At 42.6% G+C, this 19,350-nt stretch overlaps 1 protein-coding gene across 4 annotated transcripts in view; it reads right to left on the reverse strand.

Moving 5' to 3' along the window:
- The window catches only part of dclk1a (doublecortin-like kinase 1a), a 35,696-nt gene that overhangs the window by 10,526 nt on the left and 5,820 nt on the right, over positions 1-19,350 (reverse strand). For 2 of the 4 annotated variants that reach the window (XM_058086424.1, XM_058086423.1), the window contains exons 3-5: positions 14,897-14,996; positions 12,658-12,765; positions 3,751-3,845 (exon numbers count right to left, since the gene is read on the reverse strand). In XM_058086424.1, coding sequence (XP_057942407.1) covers positions 3,751-3,845; positions 12,658-12,765; positions 14,897-14,996 — 303 coding nt within the window. Of the gene's footprint in view, positions 1-1,241; positions 3,640-3,750; positions 3,846-5,578; positions 5,734-12,657; positions 12,766-14,896; positions 14,997-19,350 lie in introns of those variants that run through there. The other 2 variants (XM_058086426.1, XM_058086425.1) reach the window with 2 other exon arrangements.

The following is a 19,350-nucleotide window of genomic DNA, read 5'->3' on the forward strand; positions in this document are numbered from 1 at the left end:
TGACTAATACATACATTTAGTCATATTAGTCATTAGCACATTTAGAGTAGTTACTGATAAACTAATGAGTAGTTATTGAGAGTCTAATGACTAAGACACAAACATTTAGAATAGTTATTGAGGAACTAATGAGTAAGGCATATACATTAAGAGAAGTTATTGAGGAACTAATGAGCAGAGTATTTACTGAGGAACTAATGAAGAACTAATTACTAACGCAAATACATTTAGAGTATTTACTGAAGAACTAATGAAGAACTAATGACTAAGGCAAATACATTCAGAGTACTTACTGATGAACTAATAAGAAACTAATGACTAAGGCACATACATTTAGAGTGGTTACAGAGGAACTTGTGAGTATTGGTTAGGTTTAGGTAGGTTCGTTCCTTATTAATTTTGTGTGTCTTGTAAAAGTTACTGATGAATTTCATTTTTGCATCTCATAGAACTATGATGCGTCCAAGGAGGGCTAAACAAAATGCAAAATCTCACTGCTTGATGAAAATCCATCAGCATAAAGCATAAAGTTCTAAACCTATGAAAATGGTGGTACAGAACATTGTGTTGGTATTAGCACCTATTTATGAATGATTGCCAATTTTTGGAGAATAACATCTGAGGAATGATGTCTTTTTTCTGAGGAAAAAATTTCTTTTAGACAGATTTGTGTTTTTGTGAAGACGTGAATGCTGACTTATTGCACTACTGAATACTTTTTTACTGGAGAATTACCTGCCTAGAGTTTTCAAGTTTTTTAAATAATACATTCATAATAAATAACTTTAAAATGATAATAAGGTTTGGGCAAAATTCCAAAAAGTGCAGTTCCCCTTTAAAACCAAGGTACGTAGCGAACTGTGATGATGGCGTACTGTTACACTCATACTAATAACATGCACTATCTCCATGAATGCTTTTAGTTTGAAATCCATTCCCACTAAAGTAAAGACTCTTGGAGAAATAACAGTCATTTAAAAAAATGATTGTGAAGGGTTTACCCTGATGTTTTTGTCATATTTGTGATTTATGAGGTGAGAACGGTAACCTGACAGACTTTAACGTCAGCAATTATCACGCTGCATGAATGACCTCAATGATTGATCGCACCCCCAACAAACAAATATGCCCTCCACCGTGTGTGTGTGTGTGTGTGTGTGTGTGTGTTTGATGTGCAATAGGAGAACAGCACGCTGAACCAACACAAAGAAAACACAATGAATGAACACAAGGCGACAAAGTGCAAATGAAAAGACAATTTAATGACGGAGAGACGTGGAAATGAAAACAAGCACAAATGGGACACAGAAATAGAAGATGTAGATCTGCACATGAGCGCCTTTCAGGGAGATGAAACATGCAAATGAGAGTGTGTCACACCCCAACATGAACACAACTTGAGAAATAATCTGTATTTATGACAAATATACACACACTCTCGCTCTCTCACACACACACACACAATATGGTTGCCGATGAGGATGAGGAACGTGCAAATCAAAGGATGATGGACACCAGTGAGTCAGTGGTGACACACACACAATCTAGACTTCCCGCCTGACTGTGTGGCGTGTGTTTGTGGCGTCTGGGCCTAATAGCAGCTTGTTCTAATGATTTATCGCCCCCGCTGTCTTTTTCACATTTAATGGAGCAAGCAGACGGGAGGCGACCTCAGGCAGCGCCACTGACAGTCGGAATTCAAGGCACGGACGCCTAGAAACGTCGATGAGATGTAGGGAAGCTTCAACAGAGAAAACGTGCAAGGCGTTCTAATTCATAAAAAATTGGTCACTGGAGTGCTGCATGTATAAATCATGAGGGCCACTTTATGGATGTATGTTATTTTTATGTGCATTCATTTAGGACCACAGACATGAACTTCCTGTCTTCCTGTACGCTCACTTTTTTATTGTGCTTGTGGTTTGCAGTGGTAGCCCTGATTTAGAGTCATGAGTCAGTCAATCATGAGCTATATCAGTGCACTCACAACAGGCTTGTCAACCCACTAGAAAACATGGGTGGTCATCATCAACAGTAGTATAACAATAACAGAATGACTCACCGTGTCATCTTTCAAAGAACACTTTACTAACAAGTATAAATTCATCACACAGCGACTGAACACTCATATCCCAATATGAGTTTAAAATAAATCTTTAAATATGTTCCCATAAGGCATTGCGTCTGAGCAACGCAGTCATCGAGGCGCTGCAATGACGTCAGCCTCCCTCTGGGCTTTGGGGTCCAGGTCCTCCAAAGGTCCTCCAGACAGAGGCAGCATTGCAGTGCCATACAAATGCATTTCTCAAACAAAATGCATTATGGGAGTAATATATTTCTTTGAGTGTTAAGTGCAATGAGTTTAATGTTGTTCTATTGAGTAATGACCTCCTGCAAAATGGATTGACAGTTTTTTCAGAGCTCCTGTCAAATAAATAGCCGACTGGTCCTCACAGGTTCATGTGTGCCACAATATGCCATTTTATGACGTGGACACGTACTGCTTGTACATCATACTTTATGGTATTCATATTTATTCATATAGCAAGTCATGGTGTGCTGCAAGTGACCCTATTAGCCTCGAGTCACTAGAAAAAAACATGGCAGCTCGCGCTCAAGAGCGGAACGCGAATGCTGCATTGTGAATGTGAATGTCGAACCTCAAACTAGGAAGAATTTGGGACAAACCGACTGGAGCAAGATGGCGACACACGAGTGAAAGCTTATATAAATGATATTTGTGCGTACGTGTAGATACACCACCAGTCACAACATTGGGGACACGTTCTCATTATATCACCATATGAGTCATATATAGTGTCAGACATCTTTTTTTTGTTAGCATTTGACTGCAACACTCCATGAGGATTACTGCCAACTTTCCCTGCAGTCTTTGAATGGAACAAATATGGCGTCGGAAAGTGTCATGTCTCCGTGTGACATTAATAGCCTTCATATGAGGAAGAGGATGAAGATGGAGGCGACAGCTGCAGGCTGCACGGAGGAGATAACGTAGAAATGGACCCTCAGCTCCGAGTTCTGCTCGGACGGGATTTAAGCGCTCGCTCGTGAACATTTGAGGAGAGATTGGTGGTAAGCCGAGCGGAGGAGGCGGTCGCATTTAGAGCGGGACATCAATTTGACCTCGTCACGCTGCCATTAAGTGGATTCGGCTCAACTTTTTATTTTTTCTCTCCATATTCTTTATTACGTATTAGTATGCACTGAAGTCACGCTGCTCTAGATTCTTTATTGAGTGCGACTGGCTGGCTCCGCCCCCTGCTGCCATGACATCAGATTATAAGATAACATTATTTTGACTTGCATGCTCCTCTTCCGGTGAGCTGGCATCAACACAACACATTGTTGACATTGTAACAGACCATGGAGGTGAAGCGAATTCACATGAGATCATGTTTACGTGACATATTGCACAAATTAGCCTCAACAAAACAGCTACAAAAACAACAAACAGGACATGAAAACACACACATAAGAGGTGTCGGCCAATCTCAGGGCACCTCAAGAGTGAGGCGAATGGTCGGGCCCCGCCCCCCTCACCCCCCAAGACACTAAAGATGTGGGCTTGTGCTTCTAAGATGTAGTCGGCCTAAGATCGCTCACGTCTCTGTCCGTGTCCTGTTGATATAGAGGTTTAGTAACTATGAGTACGTGTGTGTGTGTGTATGTGTGTGTGTGTGTGTGTGTGTGTGAGAGAGAGACCCAGTGCCCGTGGACTGTGCTTCTTACCCGCCGTTGGCTGAGGCTGCCCGGGCTGGTCGGGGAGGGGCTGGGAGATTTAGCCGTATGCGGCGTGGACATCTGACTGGCGGGCGTCCCGTTCACTGGAGGCAGAAGAAGAAATGGAGCAAAGTGCATGAGAGGGCCACGTGGAGCCTAGAACACCGCCACACACACTTCCTGTTTGCATCATCACGCTTCACCAACACATGTCCTCTGAGGTGGCCCTTTGACCCCCAGCAGCCTGAACTCATTAAACGCGCTGCAGCTTTAATTAAAGCCAGGCACCGTCTGTCTCGCAAGACAAAAAAACACACTCTTGGCCATCGCTCTCCAAGAAAAATTCATGATTGGGGTCCAAGCAAGCAAGCATATTTGGTGCCGTCACTGCTCATATACCCTGACTTCATTAGGTACACCCATTATTACTCACGGGAAGTACTGGTATGTCAACATCTTTATATTTTACGCTGCAATGGTGGTTCATATATAACACAGGTGTTAAAAGTGTGGCTCAGTGGCCATTTGTAGCCTGCAGTTCCTTTTTTGTTGGTCCTAGCCACTTTCAAAAACACAAGTAAACAAGACAACTCGATAAAAAGAGACATTTCTTTAGAACTTTTTATGTGCATTGGTCGGTTTAAGACTTTTCACTAAATAAAAAATGTCAAAGTTGCCCGCAATTTCTTTGATATTTCAGTAAAACCTCTGGTATAGTCAAATTATATGTATATTTACATGTTGGTGGCCATATTTAATAACATGAGAGGTCCATATACAATTGGAAAAGCAACATATACAGTGCACTTTTACTTTTTTCAACCAAAATGAAGAATTATCATCATCTTTATTATTTTATCTTGATTATTATTATTATTTAAGATATGAAAAAATGTGTAATCACTGTCACAAAACTGTTCCAACATGGTGCATGCATCTCCAATTTGTGTTTGATTCTTTTATTTTTATCTAAAAAAACAAACCATATAAAAATAGGGTAAATTTATGACAAAAAATCACCCTTTCACCATTATTTTTCACTTTTTGCGTTCTTTTTTCCACTGCACAATGACGACATGTTCACGCAATAGACGCAGCGTATTTCGTATATGACTATCAACACTATGCCTGCCTCGCTATCAGACTATGAATTGCAAATGTTGACATTTCTGTACTGGAGGTCATAGATTGTGTAACACAGCTGAAAAAATGGTGATGTCACTTCCTGACGAAATAATATGAAATAAGTGTCCCCAAAAAAGTATGCATCTCTAATGTGTGCACAAAAATGTGGATAAAATTGACTGAAAATGTAAAAAAAAAACACTTTGTTTTCCCCATTTTTCCCCACTGATAACATATACAATAGCATGCATGTTAATAGACATTTTTATGATGATATGGCTTATCAACACTATGCCTCCCTCTCTATCAGACTATGAAATGTTAATGTTGAAATTGTTCCACACAGTGAGCGGTCCTGGCATTATCATGTTTATTCCAAAAACAACTTTGTGCATAATTCAGCAGCAGGGCTCACCGAATACAAAAATAGACGTTACACAACAGCACAGCATGTATGCACGCTACACAATGCAGTATAATCATTGTTACTATCATGATTCCATGGCTGCCTCTGCTGAAGACACCTCCATTGATGAAAGCAGCATACACACACACACACACACACACACAGTTACACAACACGTCTGACCGACTCCATCCTCCAAATGGGTACAGTTTAGCATGCAAAGCCTCAGTGACCCTCACACAGGATGAAGAGCACACATGAAGAAGAAGACATATGATGATGAGGATGCCAATCCCGCTCCCCTACCTTCCTCCCCCAGCATGATGAAGAGCACAGTGTGGGTCCAAAGCGGCGCTGAGGAAGAAGAGCAGCTCCTCGTCTGCTCAAGTGTTGAATGGGAAGACAAGGGCTGAGCTGTACTACACTGACGCGCAGAGGCGGGAGCAAGGCTTGCGCACACGGTGACGCGCGCGCGGCGCTGGAGGCATGGGGGGGGGGGGTACAAAAGGGAAGGATGGGTTTGTATGTGGTACTGAATACACCATCTACAACAGCGGCTTGCAACCTGTTTCAGCCAGGCATTTTTTGCTTGAAAACATGCATCACTATTGTTTGAAACATTTGGAAATAAAAATATAAAAATACATAAAATCACACGTGCACATAAAATCCTCTTATGTTCTTAAAAATACAAAGTCATCCCTAAACTTTACTTAATTTAGTTTTTTTCTGGATTTGTGTCTTTTCTGCACTGTTTATACAATGGGTGGGCAAACTGCGGGCCGGGGGCCACATCAGGCCAGGCCCACCGGGCATGTCCTCAGTCCATTTATTAAACCTACTGCACCATGTGGGCATACAAATAAATATCTACGCACAATACCCATACCCAAAAAACACCCATATATTGCTGCCAAAAGGTACCTTGGGTAGCTTGTGGTACTCTTTCTCTCGACATTTTGCAGCCAGTGTTTTATTGTTCATAGTTCATATTGTTGAATTTGTAAGCAGTTACACTTACAAAATATGTGGTTTCTCAATTTCAGTACACCCATTATTATATATTTATTCTTTTTATTATTACTATTAATTATTAGGCACACATTAAGACATTGAAAACCTCTTCACCATCTTCTAAACCCTTATTAACATGATTAGCGCCCTCGAGACAAGGAATAACACCCCTATAGTCACATTCACACTCCTGCTACACGATATATGAGACATAATAAGACATGAAAACCTGTTCATCACCTTCTACATAAAATTATTAACATTATTAGAGCCCTCTAGACAGGAAATAACACCCCTATAGTCACATTCACACTCCAGTTACACGATATATGAGACATAATAAGACATGAAAACCTGTTCATCACCTTCTACATAAAATTATTAACATTATTAGAGCCCTCTAGACAGGAAATAACACCCCTATAGTCACATTCATACTCCAGTTACACAATATGAGACATAATAAGACATGAAAACCTGTTCATCACCTTCTACATACAATTATTAACATTATTAGAGCCCTCTAGACAAGAAATAACACCCCTATAGTCACATTCACCCTCCTGTTACACGATATATGAGACATAATAAGACATGAAAACCTGTTCATCACCTTCTATATACAATTATTAACATTATTAGAGCCCTCTAGACAAGAAATAACACCCCTATAGTCACATCCACACTCCTGTTACACAATATATGAGACATAATAAGACATGAAACCCTGTTCATCACCTTCTATATACAATTATTAACATTATTAGAGCCCTCTAGACAAGAAATAACACCCCTATAGTCACATTCACACTCCTGTTACACGATATATGAGACATAATAAGACATGAAACCCTGTTCATCACCTTCTATATACAATTATTAACATTATTAGAGCCCTCTAGACAAGAAATAAAACCCCATAGTCACATTTACACTCTTATTACCAATATAGGAGACATATTAATAATACATGAAAACCTGTTCATCACCTTCTAACTACAATTATTAACATTATTTGAGCCCTCTAGACAAGAAATAACACCCCTATAGTCACATTTGCACTCCTATTACCACATGAAAACCTGTTCACCACCTTCTAAGTACAATTATTAATATTATTAGAGCACTCTAGATAAGAAATAACAACCCTATATTCACATTTTACACTCCTATTACCCAATATAGTAGACATACATACGACATAGAAAACCTGTTTACCACCTCCTAAATACGCTTTTTAACACTTTTTTTTACAAATGAATAACGCTAGCCAAGGTTGCACTGTATAATAATAAATGTCTGAAATATATGAATTGAATTATTTTTTGCTACACTTGTGGTTAGGTTTACCGCACTGGATGCAACAGTCACAATAATATATACAAAATATAATATACAATAAGGCTGCACGGCGGTCGAGTGGTTAGCGCGCAGACCTCACTGGTAGGAGACCAGGGTTCAATTCCACTCTGTTTGGAATTCCATCTCTGTGTGGAGTTTGCATGTTCTCCCCGTGCATGCGTGGGTTTTCTCCGGGTACTCCGGTTTCCTCCCACATTCCAAAAACATGCTAGGTTAATTGGCCACTCCAAATTGTCCATAGGTATGAATGTGAGTGTGAATGGTTGTTTGTCTATATGTGCCCTGGGATTGGCTGGCAACCAGTCCGTCCAGGGTGTACCCAACCTCTTGCCCGACGACAGCTGGGATAGGCTCCAGCACCCCCGCGACCCTTGTGTGTATAAGCGGTAGAAAATGAAAGAATGAATGAATAAGATATGATATATTTCTATAATACTAATTTGTGTTTGCTTGTTTTCAATATTCTATTTGTCCTGTCCTGTGACTCTTCGAGTTTGCAGTGAATTGTTAAACTAAAAGCCAACTAATACACATATTTTTCAACAACCTGGCATGAAGAGTGAGCATAGCGGACTTTTAGGAACAGCTGTAGCCTTGAATATGGTTACATTGTGTAGTCATCTCTTGATGACGCCTCGTGCTCCAGGTTGTTTGTTGCTCATTAGAGCTCTTACAGGAGCTATGTGGCTCACTGTTGTTGTTGTTGTTGTTGACCGTTAGCATCAATCTAGGACAAGCTGTACTGGGAGGTGAGAAGGGGGTTTGGGGGGGTGTAATGTGTGGAATAAAAAACAAACTCCTCTGAGACAAAACAGAGGTTTCACTAGAACTAATAATAAAAAACACAGCTGGGTCAAACAGCAACTCTGTGAATGATTTGTTATGCGGCTAACAGCATTTAGGAGATGCTGGGACAAACAAGATGATGATGGTGATGATGAAGGTGACTGGCGGAAGCTGTGCCGGAGGGGGAGCAGCGGCATGGTCTGACTCAAGGTTCTAAGCGTCACCGTGCTTCACCGCGGGCCATTTGAATCAGGAAGCGATTGACTAATATGGACCCACACAGGACACAGTCGTGTCTGTCTGTCCTGTGGATACATGTTGCCATGGGAACACACACATCTGTCCAAACTGCCAAAACGTCCATACAGTAAAAGGTGGTCAAGGGTCGTGCTGCACAAAGATAGTAAAGACAAGCACATACAATATGGGAAGAAACACTATGGAAAGTAAAGTGGATGTACTTTACAGTAGTTTGCAAAAGCTGGCATGTGATGCTAGCATCATGGTCGGGGGATGCATGAGTGCTGCCGGCTTCTGGGGAGCTGCGGTTCGTTAGTTTTCCGATATAATAAGGAGCCCAAAAATAGCGCCAAAATGAAGGCTTTTCACTTCCTGGTTGCTGTGGAGCATGTATTACAGATGCGGGTGGAGTTCTTATAAAATGCACTTCTACCACCTTGTGGTCGTTTTTTCGGCTTATAAGTGCATCAAATCATTATTTTCTACCGCTTATCCTCACGAGGGTCGTTGGGGGGGGGGGGGTGTTCTGCTGCCTATCCCAGCTGTTTTCGGGCGAGAGGCGGGGTACACCCTGGACTGGTGGCCAGCCAATCACAGGGCACATATAGACAAACAACCATTCACACTCACATTCATACCTATGGACAATTAACCTAGCATGTTTTTGGAATGTGGGAGGAAACCGGAGTACCCGGAGAAAACCCACACACGGGGAGAACATGCAAACTCCACACAGAGATGGCCAAGGGTGGAATTGAACTTGGGTCGCCTAGCTATGAGGCCTGCGCGCTAACCGCTCGCCCGCCGTGCAGCCCTGCATCAAACATGCGCTGTTCTATTGTGAAGTTGCATCAACACCTCTTTGTGCCTCTTGCATAAAAAAAAAAAAATATATATATATATATATATAAACATAAAAGACGGTGGCAAATGAACCACTGTTTCCCAGTGCTGGCAGCACTTGTGCACACTACCACCACCATGCTAGACAGTAGGCACAACACAATTATTTTTGCCAGATATTTAGACACCAATTGCTGTGTGTTGACTCCTTTTCAGTGGCCAGTAATCTGATACTGCTATACCAGCTGTACACTGACTACTCTACTAGAGTACATGCATTTTTTCAGTCTTGTCCCTTGACAAAATATATTGGAATTGTTGAAATGTGAGGGATGTACTCACTGTTGTGAGATACTGGGAGGCCCTGCCAGTCGTCTTCCACACGTACAGAAAGACAAGAACACACACACACACACACACACACACACACACACTCACACATCCTCATTAGCCTGCCTCAGTCAGCCAGATCAGATCAGATGGTGTTATGACTCACTCTCATAACCTTCTCCCCCAAAAGTTTTCACACCGTCAACTTGCCTCACCTTTCCAAGGCAAAGCATATGGGGCATCACACCCACGGTCGTCCAAAACCAATTCCACCTGCCACCATACGACTCAGACAGAATTAGACGATGAGGACTGAAAGTCGACTGGCTGGATGAGCCTCTCTCTGACACACACACACACACACACAGAAAGTGCTCACTCAATCTGTGCCATCATGAAGAGAACAATTTGTTAAAGCTGCCACTTTAGTGTCTGTCATGCTGCAATCTAGATAATCTAGTCCACTGTCTTTTCCCGGCATCCAGACTGTAAAAGAACAAGGTTCCCTAAAGCTATCAATGATGTACTTTTTATACGAGAGTATTTCCAGGTGAAGGAGAGCAGCTGCAGGATTGAGTCAGCCTCTCATCTTTGCTGCTGCAACCCATTTCTTCTTCTTCTTCTGTTTTTTTGTGCTTTTTCTTAGTGTCCCTCAGGACGTCGTTATCATTTGAATAATATTATGCATGCGACACGCTGCATCACAGCAAGGACGTGCTGGACGACAAAATACGTGTGTCTGCCAGACATTTGACATGAAAAACACGAGGGAGTTACTCATACCATTAGCCTTTCCACATAATGTGATTCATTATTTTTGACAGTGAATTGTATGGCTTTATTATGCACTAATATCTATATCAACAATATGTATGTGGTTGCAGTCGCCAATGTTCACAGCGACTACACACAACGATAGTTATGGTTTCTCACTCTCAGGTGGAGAATTGCAAGTCACAAGCTCAGCCCTGGCACGGTGGTCTAGGGGTTAGCGCACAGACCTCACAGCTAGGAGACCAGGGTTCAATTCCACCCTCGGCCTTCTCTGTGTGGAGTTTGCATGTTCTCCCCGTGCATGCGTGGGTTTTCTCCGGGTACTCCGGTTTCCTCCCACATTCCAAAAACATGCTAGGTTAATTGGCCACTCCAAATTGTCCATAGGTATGAATGTGAGTGTGAATGGTTGTTTGTCTATATGTGCCCTGTGATTGGCTGGCAACCAGTCTAGGGTGTACCCCGCCTTACGCCCGAAGACAGCTGGGATAGGCTCCACACCCCCCGCGACCCTCGTGAGGAAAAGCGGTAGAAAATGAATGAATGAATGAAGCTCAGCCCTCAGCGTCAATCTCGCCCTTGAACATATATACATACAGTACATAAGTATAAATATAACTTCTTCCAGAGGACTAACATCACTCTTTTGGACCATCCAATGTGTTCCCATCATCTAAGTCTAACTGAGGACATTTGAGAACGGATGGCAAGGGAAGTTTGTCCCTTGCCATCAAAATGGGCATCAATTCCAGACAGTGAATGTCCTCAGTCCTCCTGGAAACACTGGCATCAAGCATGCCCAAACCAGTTTTTCAGTTGATTAACAACAGCGACTCATTACTGACTCCTTTTTTTTTCCACATTTCAGGGTCCTAAAGTGGACCTATTATTATGCTCATTTCCCAACCCTTTGTATTGAGTTGTGGTCTCCTATAGAGCAGCTACACACAATAACCCGCACAGAAAACTTGCATTTTCCAGAATATGCACCTTTCATTCATTCATTTTCTACCGCTTATCCTCACGAGGGTCGCGGGGGTGCTGGAGCCTATCCCAGCTGTCTTCGGGCGAGAGGCGGGGTACACCCTGGACTGGTCGCCAGCCAATCACAGAGAATCTGCATCTATTTCCTTGAATTTGTGCTTCCTGCCAAAACGGTCTGTTTTAATTAATTCCAACCACAGCCCGCTTCCTAACTATGAACCATATAAGGAAGTCCACCCTCTGTGACATCACAAAGGGGCAGTTTTACCACGCCTTTTGAAACCGAGCGTTTTGAGCCATCCCAAACTTCTTTCAGGGCTCACTTACAAATGAGCAAACCTCATTATCTGAAACTTTGGCATTGTTTAACACGAGAATACAACATTCTAACAACATTTATAGGTCAGAAAAGTGGAAAAAGCATAATAGGTCCCCTTTAAATATTTTAATCAGCTGATCAATAGCTTATTTCAATGCTTGTTTGTCATAAATTGCTTACTCCAACAACTTTGCCTCACTCCCATTTCTGCTTTTTGCATTTTGAAGCTCAACCTAAAGCCTCTTTAAGATCCAACAGGGAAAAATGTCAATTCTTGCCATTTTTCAACTGCTCTCAAAATTTTCAGGAGTGTATGTAAAATATCTCGATCACAACTTCTTGGAGTCTTTCACTACTTTCCAGCTCAGAGATATCGATTCAACAACAACAACAAGAAAAATCACTTTAAATCAGACTTGTTAGTATTATTAATATATGATTATTATTATGTATTATCAAATGTATTATTATTTCAAATGACACTTTACAATGAAAGTCTTATGTTAGTACCTCATCAACACCAAGGTGCTAAAGTAGGCGCTGCACATATAACCATATTGTGTGAAGATGACGTCAATGCAGGTCACGTGGTGTTGCCACGACAACCGGCTAGTATGACACCATACCATATTAGGGCAGAAATTGTCATTTTCACACCAATTGTGAGTCAAAGGCAAAGTGACGGGAGTATGACTCCATGACTCAACCCAAAATCCTCTATTCTTCTTCTTACCGGATGAAGGGGACTTGCTGCGTCGGGTCTGGTTCAAAGTCCTGGGGGAGCCTCGGATGACGGAGGAGGACATCTTGCCGTAGTTCATGGGCCTGACCATGCGACACTCTGCAAGACCATAGGACACACTTTAGCGTGTTAGCAGTCTTATGATTTGACCATTTCTACGGATTTGACCTTTGACCACGTGAGCCGCTAATGCAGATGTAATTGCTTTGTTTGCTGCGTCCTTTGGGGAGCGTCGGCGGTGACTCACCCATGCGTGACATTTAACAAACAAACACGTCTGATTAATGAGCCGCCTGCCTGGTTCATCCCCCAAAACTTTGCTGCTCTCCCGCTCATTAACTCTGCCTCGTTACAGCTAGTTATTGCAGCGAGTGGGGCGAGCGTGTACGGGGAGCGTGTTTATTCGGGACGGGCAAAGGTCCTACTGAATAAATGGAATAGTCCAGTCATGAGGGTCTTTAAAAGATAATAATGCTCACTTTTGATTGATACCGTTTATGACATACACAACAATAAACATAGTGTTATTGCCACCTAGAGGACTGGAGTGGAATAGCATCACTAGCATGTTAGCTTCAGGGCCTTATAGTGCTCATATTCACTCAATGATCTCATCACAGTGACTCATTTCACCCTCCTACTGACATATAAGTGGGAGGTTCACATGCATGTCGTGTGACGAAAGCGCGATGCCGAGCGCTAACGTGATGACTACTGCTAGCTCTGAGGCACAGGTGCTAATGATCATCCTGCTGAGGGGCGGGCGGCCAAGTCGTCTACAGCTTTGTGAAGACAAAGGAAGCTTTTATTCCCAGCCATTGTTTGTGCAGCAGCACTGCATTGCAACAGTGTAATAATCACCAGCACAAATGTCCATTCTCAGCTAAACGACTACAGTAACATTAACAGGACGCTCTCAGCATTCACACAAAAGAATCCATTCCATGGCGCACCAGGCCATTAGCTTTATATCAATGCTGATGTCGCATTGTCTTTATCTGATGGATAAATACCAAGCCAGACCTCACGGACATACCCAACAGATAATAGCTGTGAGGAAGACATTAGAGGAATGTGGTAGAAATAGCAAGCATCTGCTTCAGTGGCAGACGAGGGGGGGGGAGAAAAAAGGAAGTGAGGGTGAGAATGCAAACAAGGCAGACAGCAGCACACCAAGACTAGCAGGTGTCCTCGCGTGACCGCCGGGGGGATGGGGGTGGGGTGCATAGCGAGGGAGGAGCGAATGGACAGCGAGACGATGTGAAACAAAACGAGTTTGTTTCTGTCAGAGAAGATGCTGCTCTGCAACAGGGGCGTGTTTTACCATGAATTCAATAGCGCTTCTCACTTCAGGTCTCTGCTTTTCATTTAATTATGGCGGCAAAATAAGCCAAAATGGAGCCAAAGAGAGTCTCTAGTGACAGAATTTTGGTAAAGAAGGTGAGAAAATTCAATTGGTCTCAGTCATTCTTCCGTGAAGGTAAAAGTGACTTAAATGTTCAGTCCTTAAAGTGTTTAATGTGTACAAAACTAGAATTGTAAAAGTATAAATCTTGTTTTGTGTTAACATTTTTTAGACTTGTGGTATAACTGTGTTAGCTAGCAAAGAACTACTGCCGACTGCTGATGACATCATAGACGAGCAATGAATCTGACTTCCTGTTTCCATGTAGTAGCACACTAACAGCAACGCTAACGAGGACGTTTTGTGATTTAAAAAATACATTAAGAACATAGTTGGACTCCCACAGTGTATTAATAACATGACAAGGGGCATGCCATATTGTATGTTAACCAGACAATGTAATCCATCCATTTTCTATGCCGCTTATCCTCACGAGGGTCGCAGGCATGCTGGAGCCTATCCCAGCTGTCTTTGGGCGAGAGGCGGGGTACACCCTGGACTGGTGGCCAGCCAATCACAGGGCACATAGTATAGACAAACAACCATTCACACTCACATTCATACCTATGGACAATTTGGAGTGGCCAATTAACCTAGCATGTTTTTGGAATGTGGGAGGAAACCGGAAAAACCCACACACGCACCGATAAAAAAAATGTTACTGGACATTTTCAACATTAACTGAAAAACATGCTAACCAGGGTGTACCTTAACCGAGGCACCTTTGTGTTTGTCTTTGTATTACAATGAAAGTTGAAATAAGTTGACAAAATATCAACAACAGCTCTCGAGTCACAGCAGACGAACACGACAAGAAAGCCTCACCGGTCTCATCCAGCATCAAGTCGTCTTGGTAGCGCAGCTTTTCAGGTCCACACGCCACGAAAACATCCTCATCTCCGAAAAAGTCCTGCAGACACGTCACCTGGAAACAAAAACACAATCAGGATTTAGCGTTGTTAGACTAACACAAAACCAGCGGGGTTACTTTTATCTGGAGAATATACCGTGGGAGGGTAAAACAAAATCACCTGCTGCCTGCAAACGGCCCCGGAGTCACATATTGGACACACCTGATTTAGCAACTGTACTGCATAGTATTGAGTGTCTATTTCTTTTTATGGCAGAGAGCATGGGTTAAATTGCGTCAGGAAGGGCATGCGGTGCAACTGATTCACCATCAATACAACTTACTCTCAAAACAATCAAATCTATATATTATTTTGAGAGCTATGTATGATATTTGACCCTGGAATGCATCAGAAAACGCGCTCCACATACGATTAGAAGCAGCTGTCTGTTGCAAACCACTGCTGGCCTCTGCTGGCATTTTGGAAGCTCCTAGAAAGTGTCAAGTGAGGTAACGCTCTCGAGTAAAGTGAGCAGGGTGTGAAGAGTACAGTTGCCATGGTGATCACACCCTCTAGGCAATGGCCGCTGACACACACACACACACACACACAATCGATATGTCAGAAGAGGAGTGCAGTAAAAGTGAGAAGAAGCAAACAAGGTGAAGGAAAGAGCAGCACATCTATTCCTGGCTGCATCGTCTTCCTCCTGCTGGCGGCAAACACAAGGCTTTGATGTCGGCGCCGTTACACAACATATACTGCTGAAACAAGGACACCGTGCACTCAAAAGTATTGGGACAGCAACAGGAAGTGAAAAGTGACGATAAGGTGGAGTCTTTGCAGGTGCAGCAGCTTCCCCTCTTCCGGGACGACCTTCTCCAAGACTTTAGAGCAGGGCCGTCCGAATGTTTTTCCATCGAGAGCTCCATACCCATACTGAAAATGAAAGGATGGGGGTGCCACTTTGATATTTTTCATTTTGTAGAGCAGCCATATAACGTTGCTATATAAAGGTTTGATTATCGCTCCCTCACTATATCCAGTTTTTTTCCAAAATGAATGAATGAGTGGTGTCTATTTTTAGTCAAAACATTGAAATGGAAGTGACATTAATTAATTAGTTAATCTTATAACATTACCTGACCGTGCACTCAATGTAGCCAACCATGGATGCAGAGTGGGAAAATGTTTTCCTCCCATTTCGTGTGAAAGTGGTAAATCTGTTGCTTCTTGTCATTCTCCGCCATTCGGTTTAAAATCCTTTTCTAAGTTTAGTAGGCTCACTATGTGAGTTCGCTAGATTGTTAGCCCACTAGCTTGCGAGCTCGCGACCATCTAGAGTCCCTGTTGCATTAATAGATGTGCAAGCCGGTGTAAATAATAAATAATAGGAGTGTAATGATGACTATAGGGATGTTATATCATGTCTACGGGGCTCTAACAATGTAAAAGTAACTTATTTACAAAGCCATAATCAGGTTTTCTATGCTGCAACTATGATTGAATCCTATATTCATTTATCGGATCTGGAACCAATGAACGGCTTTTAAAGAGGGATGACTGGATCGACATTTCAGCTTCTCTTTATAGTTTGACTTTTTATTTGATGTCGCCAACTTTTTCCACTTTTTAACTTTATTTCTACAAGGTGGGCCAATAAAAAGTGCTTAAAGAGTGCTGCAAATGGTCTCAGGGCCACATTTTGTGAAACCTTGCTCTCAGGGAGCTTTGATCCAACAGTGAGTACTTTTCAGAACTTCAAATTCAAAAGTGGCCTTTGAAACATGTCTTCAAAAGGTCCAAAAGGTCTTCCTTGTGATGAAGCATTAGCAACCTGTGCACCAGCATACTTTTGCCCATGGGTTGCATTTCTTACTCTAACAAACAGCATGAGTCATCGTGCACAGCAGACAGAGAGTGTTTGATGTCTTTCCATGAATAAAAATGGAGACATCATCTTCTCCAACACATTATTATTCCACATGAATATTCCTCCCTGGGACTGCGACATTAAAAGTCTCCCTTTCCTTTTCCTGTCTTTGTTGTTCTCAGGGATTACATGTCCACCACACATACCGTACACAGTAAAGCACACCTGCTGCTTTGTTTAAACATTATGCCACTGCTCACATGAAGCAACTGGCGTCGCTGCTGGAGTCCAAAGCGAGAGCTCTACACGGCCACAAGGGGGCAGTGTTTGATCGTGTTGGTAATCCAAGCAGCCTTGTCTCCACAGCAAACGGAAACTAACATGTTTTAAAGGAAGAAATATATACATTTCAACATATTGTAGTATAAATGTGTATATCAGTGTGTCATTTTGAAATATTTTGTATTTATTGATGGGGCTCCTTCCTATATTCAATGCTTGTTGAATATTTGCATGAATTTATTTTCTGATCATAATAAAATAAACCAAAAAGGGAAAAGCCAGTCTGCACACAGACAATCTGTGAAGTAATTTTTGTCCTCATTACAATATGAATACTGAGGATAAAGTGACCATGCTAACAACGCTGCTAGTTATCTCTAGCTTGCATCTCGTGGGAGTGTATCTGGACTACAAGAGCTAAATGTAGCATGCGGGGGCACTGCGGGTCTCAATTTGGTAATGGTTTGCTGCAAAGAACTGATGTTAAGTCAGCAAGAGCTTCTGCTTCTGCTACGGACTGCCAGAGGTTACAGTGAGGACACAGTGAGGACACAGTGAGGACACAGTGAGGACACAGTGAGGACACAGTGAGGACACAGTGAGGACACAGCCGGGTCATCAAAGCCCCGCCCACGGGAAGAGCTCCATCTGGAGACAAAAGGCTTAACTCTGAGGAGCTAGCCATGGTGCTGAATGTACCTTGGCACTTGACTGTTGGTGCAAAATCTGCTTCTTTAGAGAAAATATGGAATTCGAAAGCATTCAATTGTTCAAAAGCCTAAAACACAAAGAACCAAAAGTCTTTATTCTCTGAGGAAACTTTGATTGATCCTCTCAACAGACAGAGAGAATGAGAAGGATGGCGTCGGAGTTCCAGAGTTCACCCAAATGCACCGCAGCAGATTGCATAACAGCCTTATGTAATGACTGCTGCTTCTACAACTTTCTTTTGCTGCACTCGTGTGATGATCATCATCTGCATTGGCCATCAGCGTGACTAACGTGAAGCAAATGAGACATGAATCAGTGGCATTGAGTCCCACAATGCATTGTGTTGTCCTCGGGCTGCCCCTGCACATCACAGACGTCTGCTCCTTATGTTCACTTCATCTTGACCTCCTTTGTTTTTATCCTTCAATCTCTCTTTATACAGAATGAGAGGGTCAATTCCCTACCCCTAATGTTTGTGTGTATAACCTAAGAGCAGCTCAGGTCACCTGACCCCCTAGGAGTCCATCGGCGGGGGTTCTGGGGAGCATTCCCCCAAGCGACTAGTTCTACTGAGAGATTTCATCGCCCATGTGGGCAACGATAGTGTGACCTGGAGGAGCATGAGTGGGTGTAATGGCCTCCCCTACGTGAACCCATGCAGTGTGATGTTGCTGGACGTGTGAACATAAGGATGTCCATAAGGGCACCTGGCACCAGCCTGCAGGTCATCAGACATGTGTCCAGATGTTTTGGTCACACGGGTGAAGAGAGGTGCCAAGCTGTCAACAGATTACCATCTGGTTATGACCTGGATTAGACAGTGGTGTGGGGGGTGGGGGGGGGATGCTGGACAGATTTGGCAGGCCGTGGTCTCAAAGAAGTTAAAATAGTTGCTGCGGTTATTTTAAACTAGTATTGCTACTTGTCTTGTATATTTCCGAGCTACCTTTTGAGTGTTAAGTTACTGTGTGATGATTTTAGACTTCTATCTAAGATGACACCTTGAGTTAGACTCTCAATGAAATCCTGTGATTTCCAATGGGTTGATAAGCTAAATACGTTGTCCTGGGGATTCCTCAAGGTCCCCTTGGTGGAAGTGTAAGAAGTGGCCAGAACTAAGAACTTCCTTACTGGGACTGATGCCCCGATGACATGGGCCTGGATAAGCAAAAGAAAATGGATGGACTTTGCAAATGTTGATCCGAAATCGGAGAACATCAATGTCAAGCGTTACTTGATAGTCGAGCAAAGCATATGTCAAAAATATAAATTATAGGCATCAATAACTCCCTTTTTTGCCATTTGCTGGTGGTACCGGAATGTAACCACTGCAGGAATCTAACGTAAAGAATGTCTGCTGTGTCATTCTACATCACCTCCTAATGTTATCAAACCTCAACACTCGGGTGCAGACTTCAATAGTTAATAGAAAATAACACAATTGATGTTGCTGCACCAGAAGAAATGTGCATCACACACACACACCATGTGCTGAGTAACAATGACTCGGCAGAACAGAAGGAGCCAACATACTTTGTCCTCATCTTTGGGACAGAAGAAGT

The sequence above is a fragment of the Doryrhamphus excisus genome, chromosome 11 (genome assembly GCF_030265055.1).
Source record: "Doryrhamphus excisus isolate RoL2022-K1 chromosome 11, RoL_Dexc_1.0, whole genome shotgun sequence".
Taxonomy (NCBI): Eukaryota; Metazoa; Chordata; class Actinopteri; order Syngnathiformes; family Syngnathidae; genus Doryrhamphus; species Doryrhamphus excisus.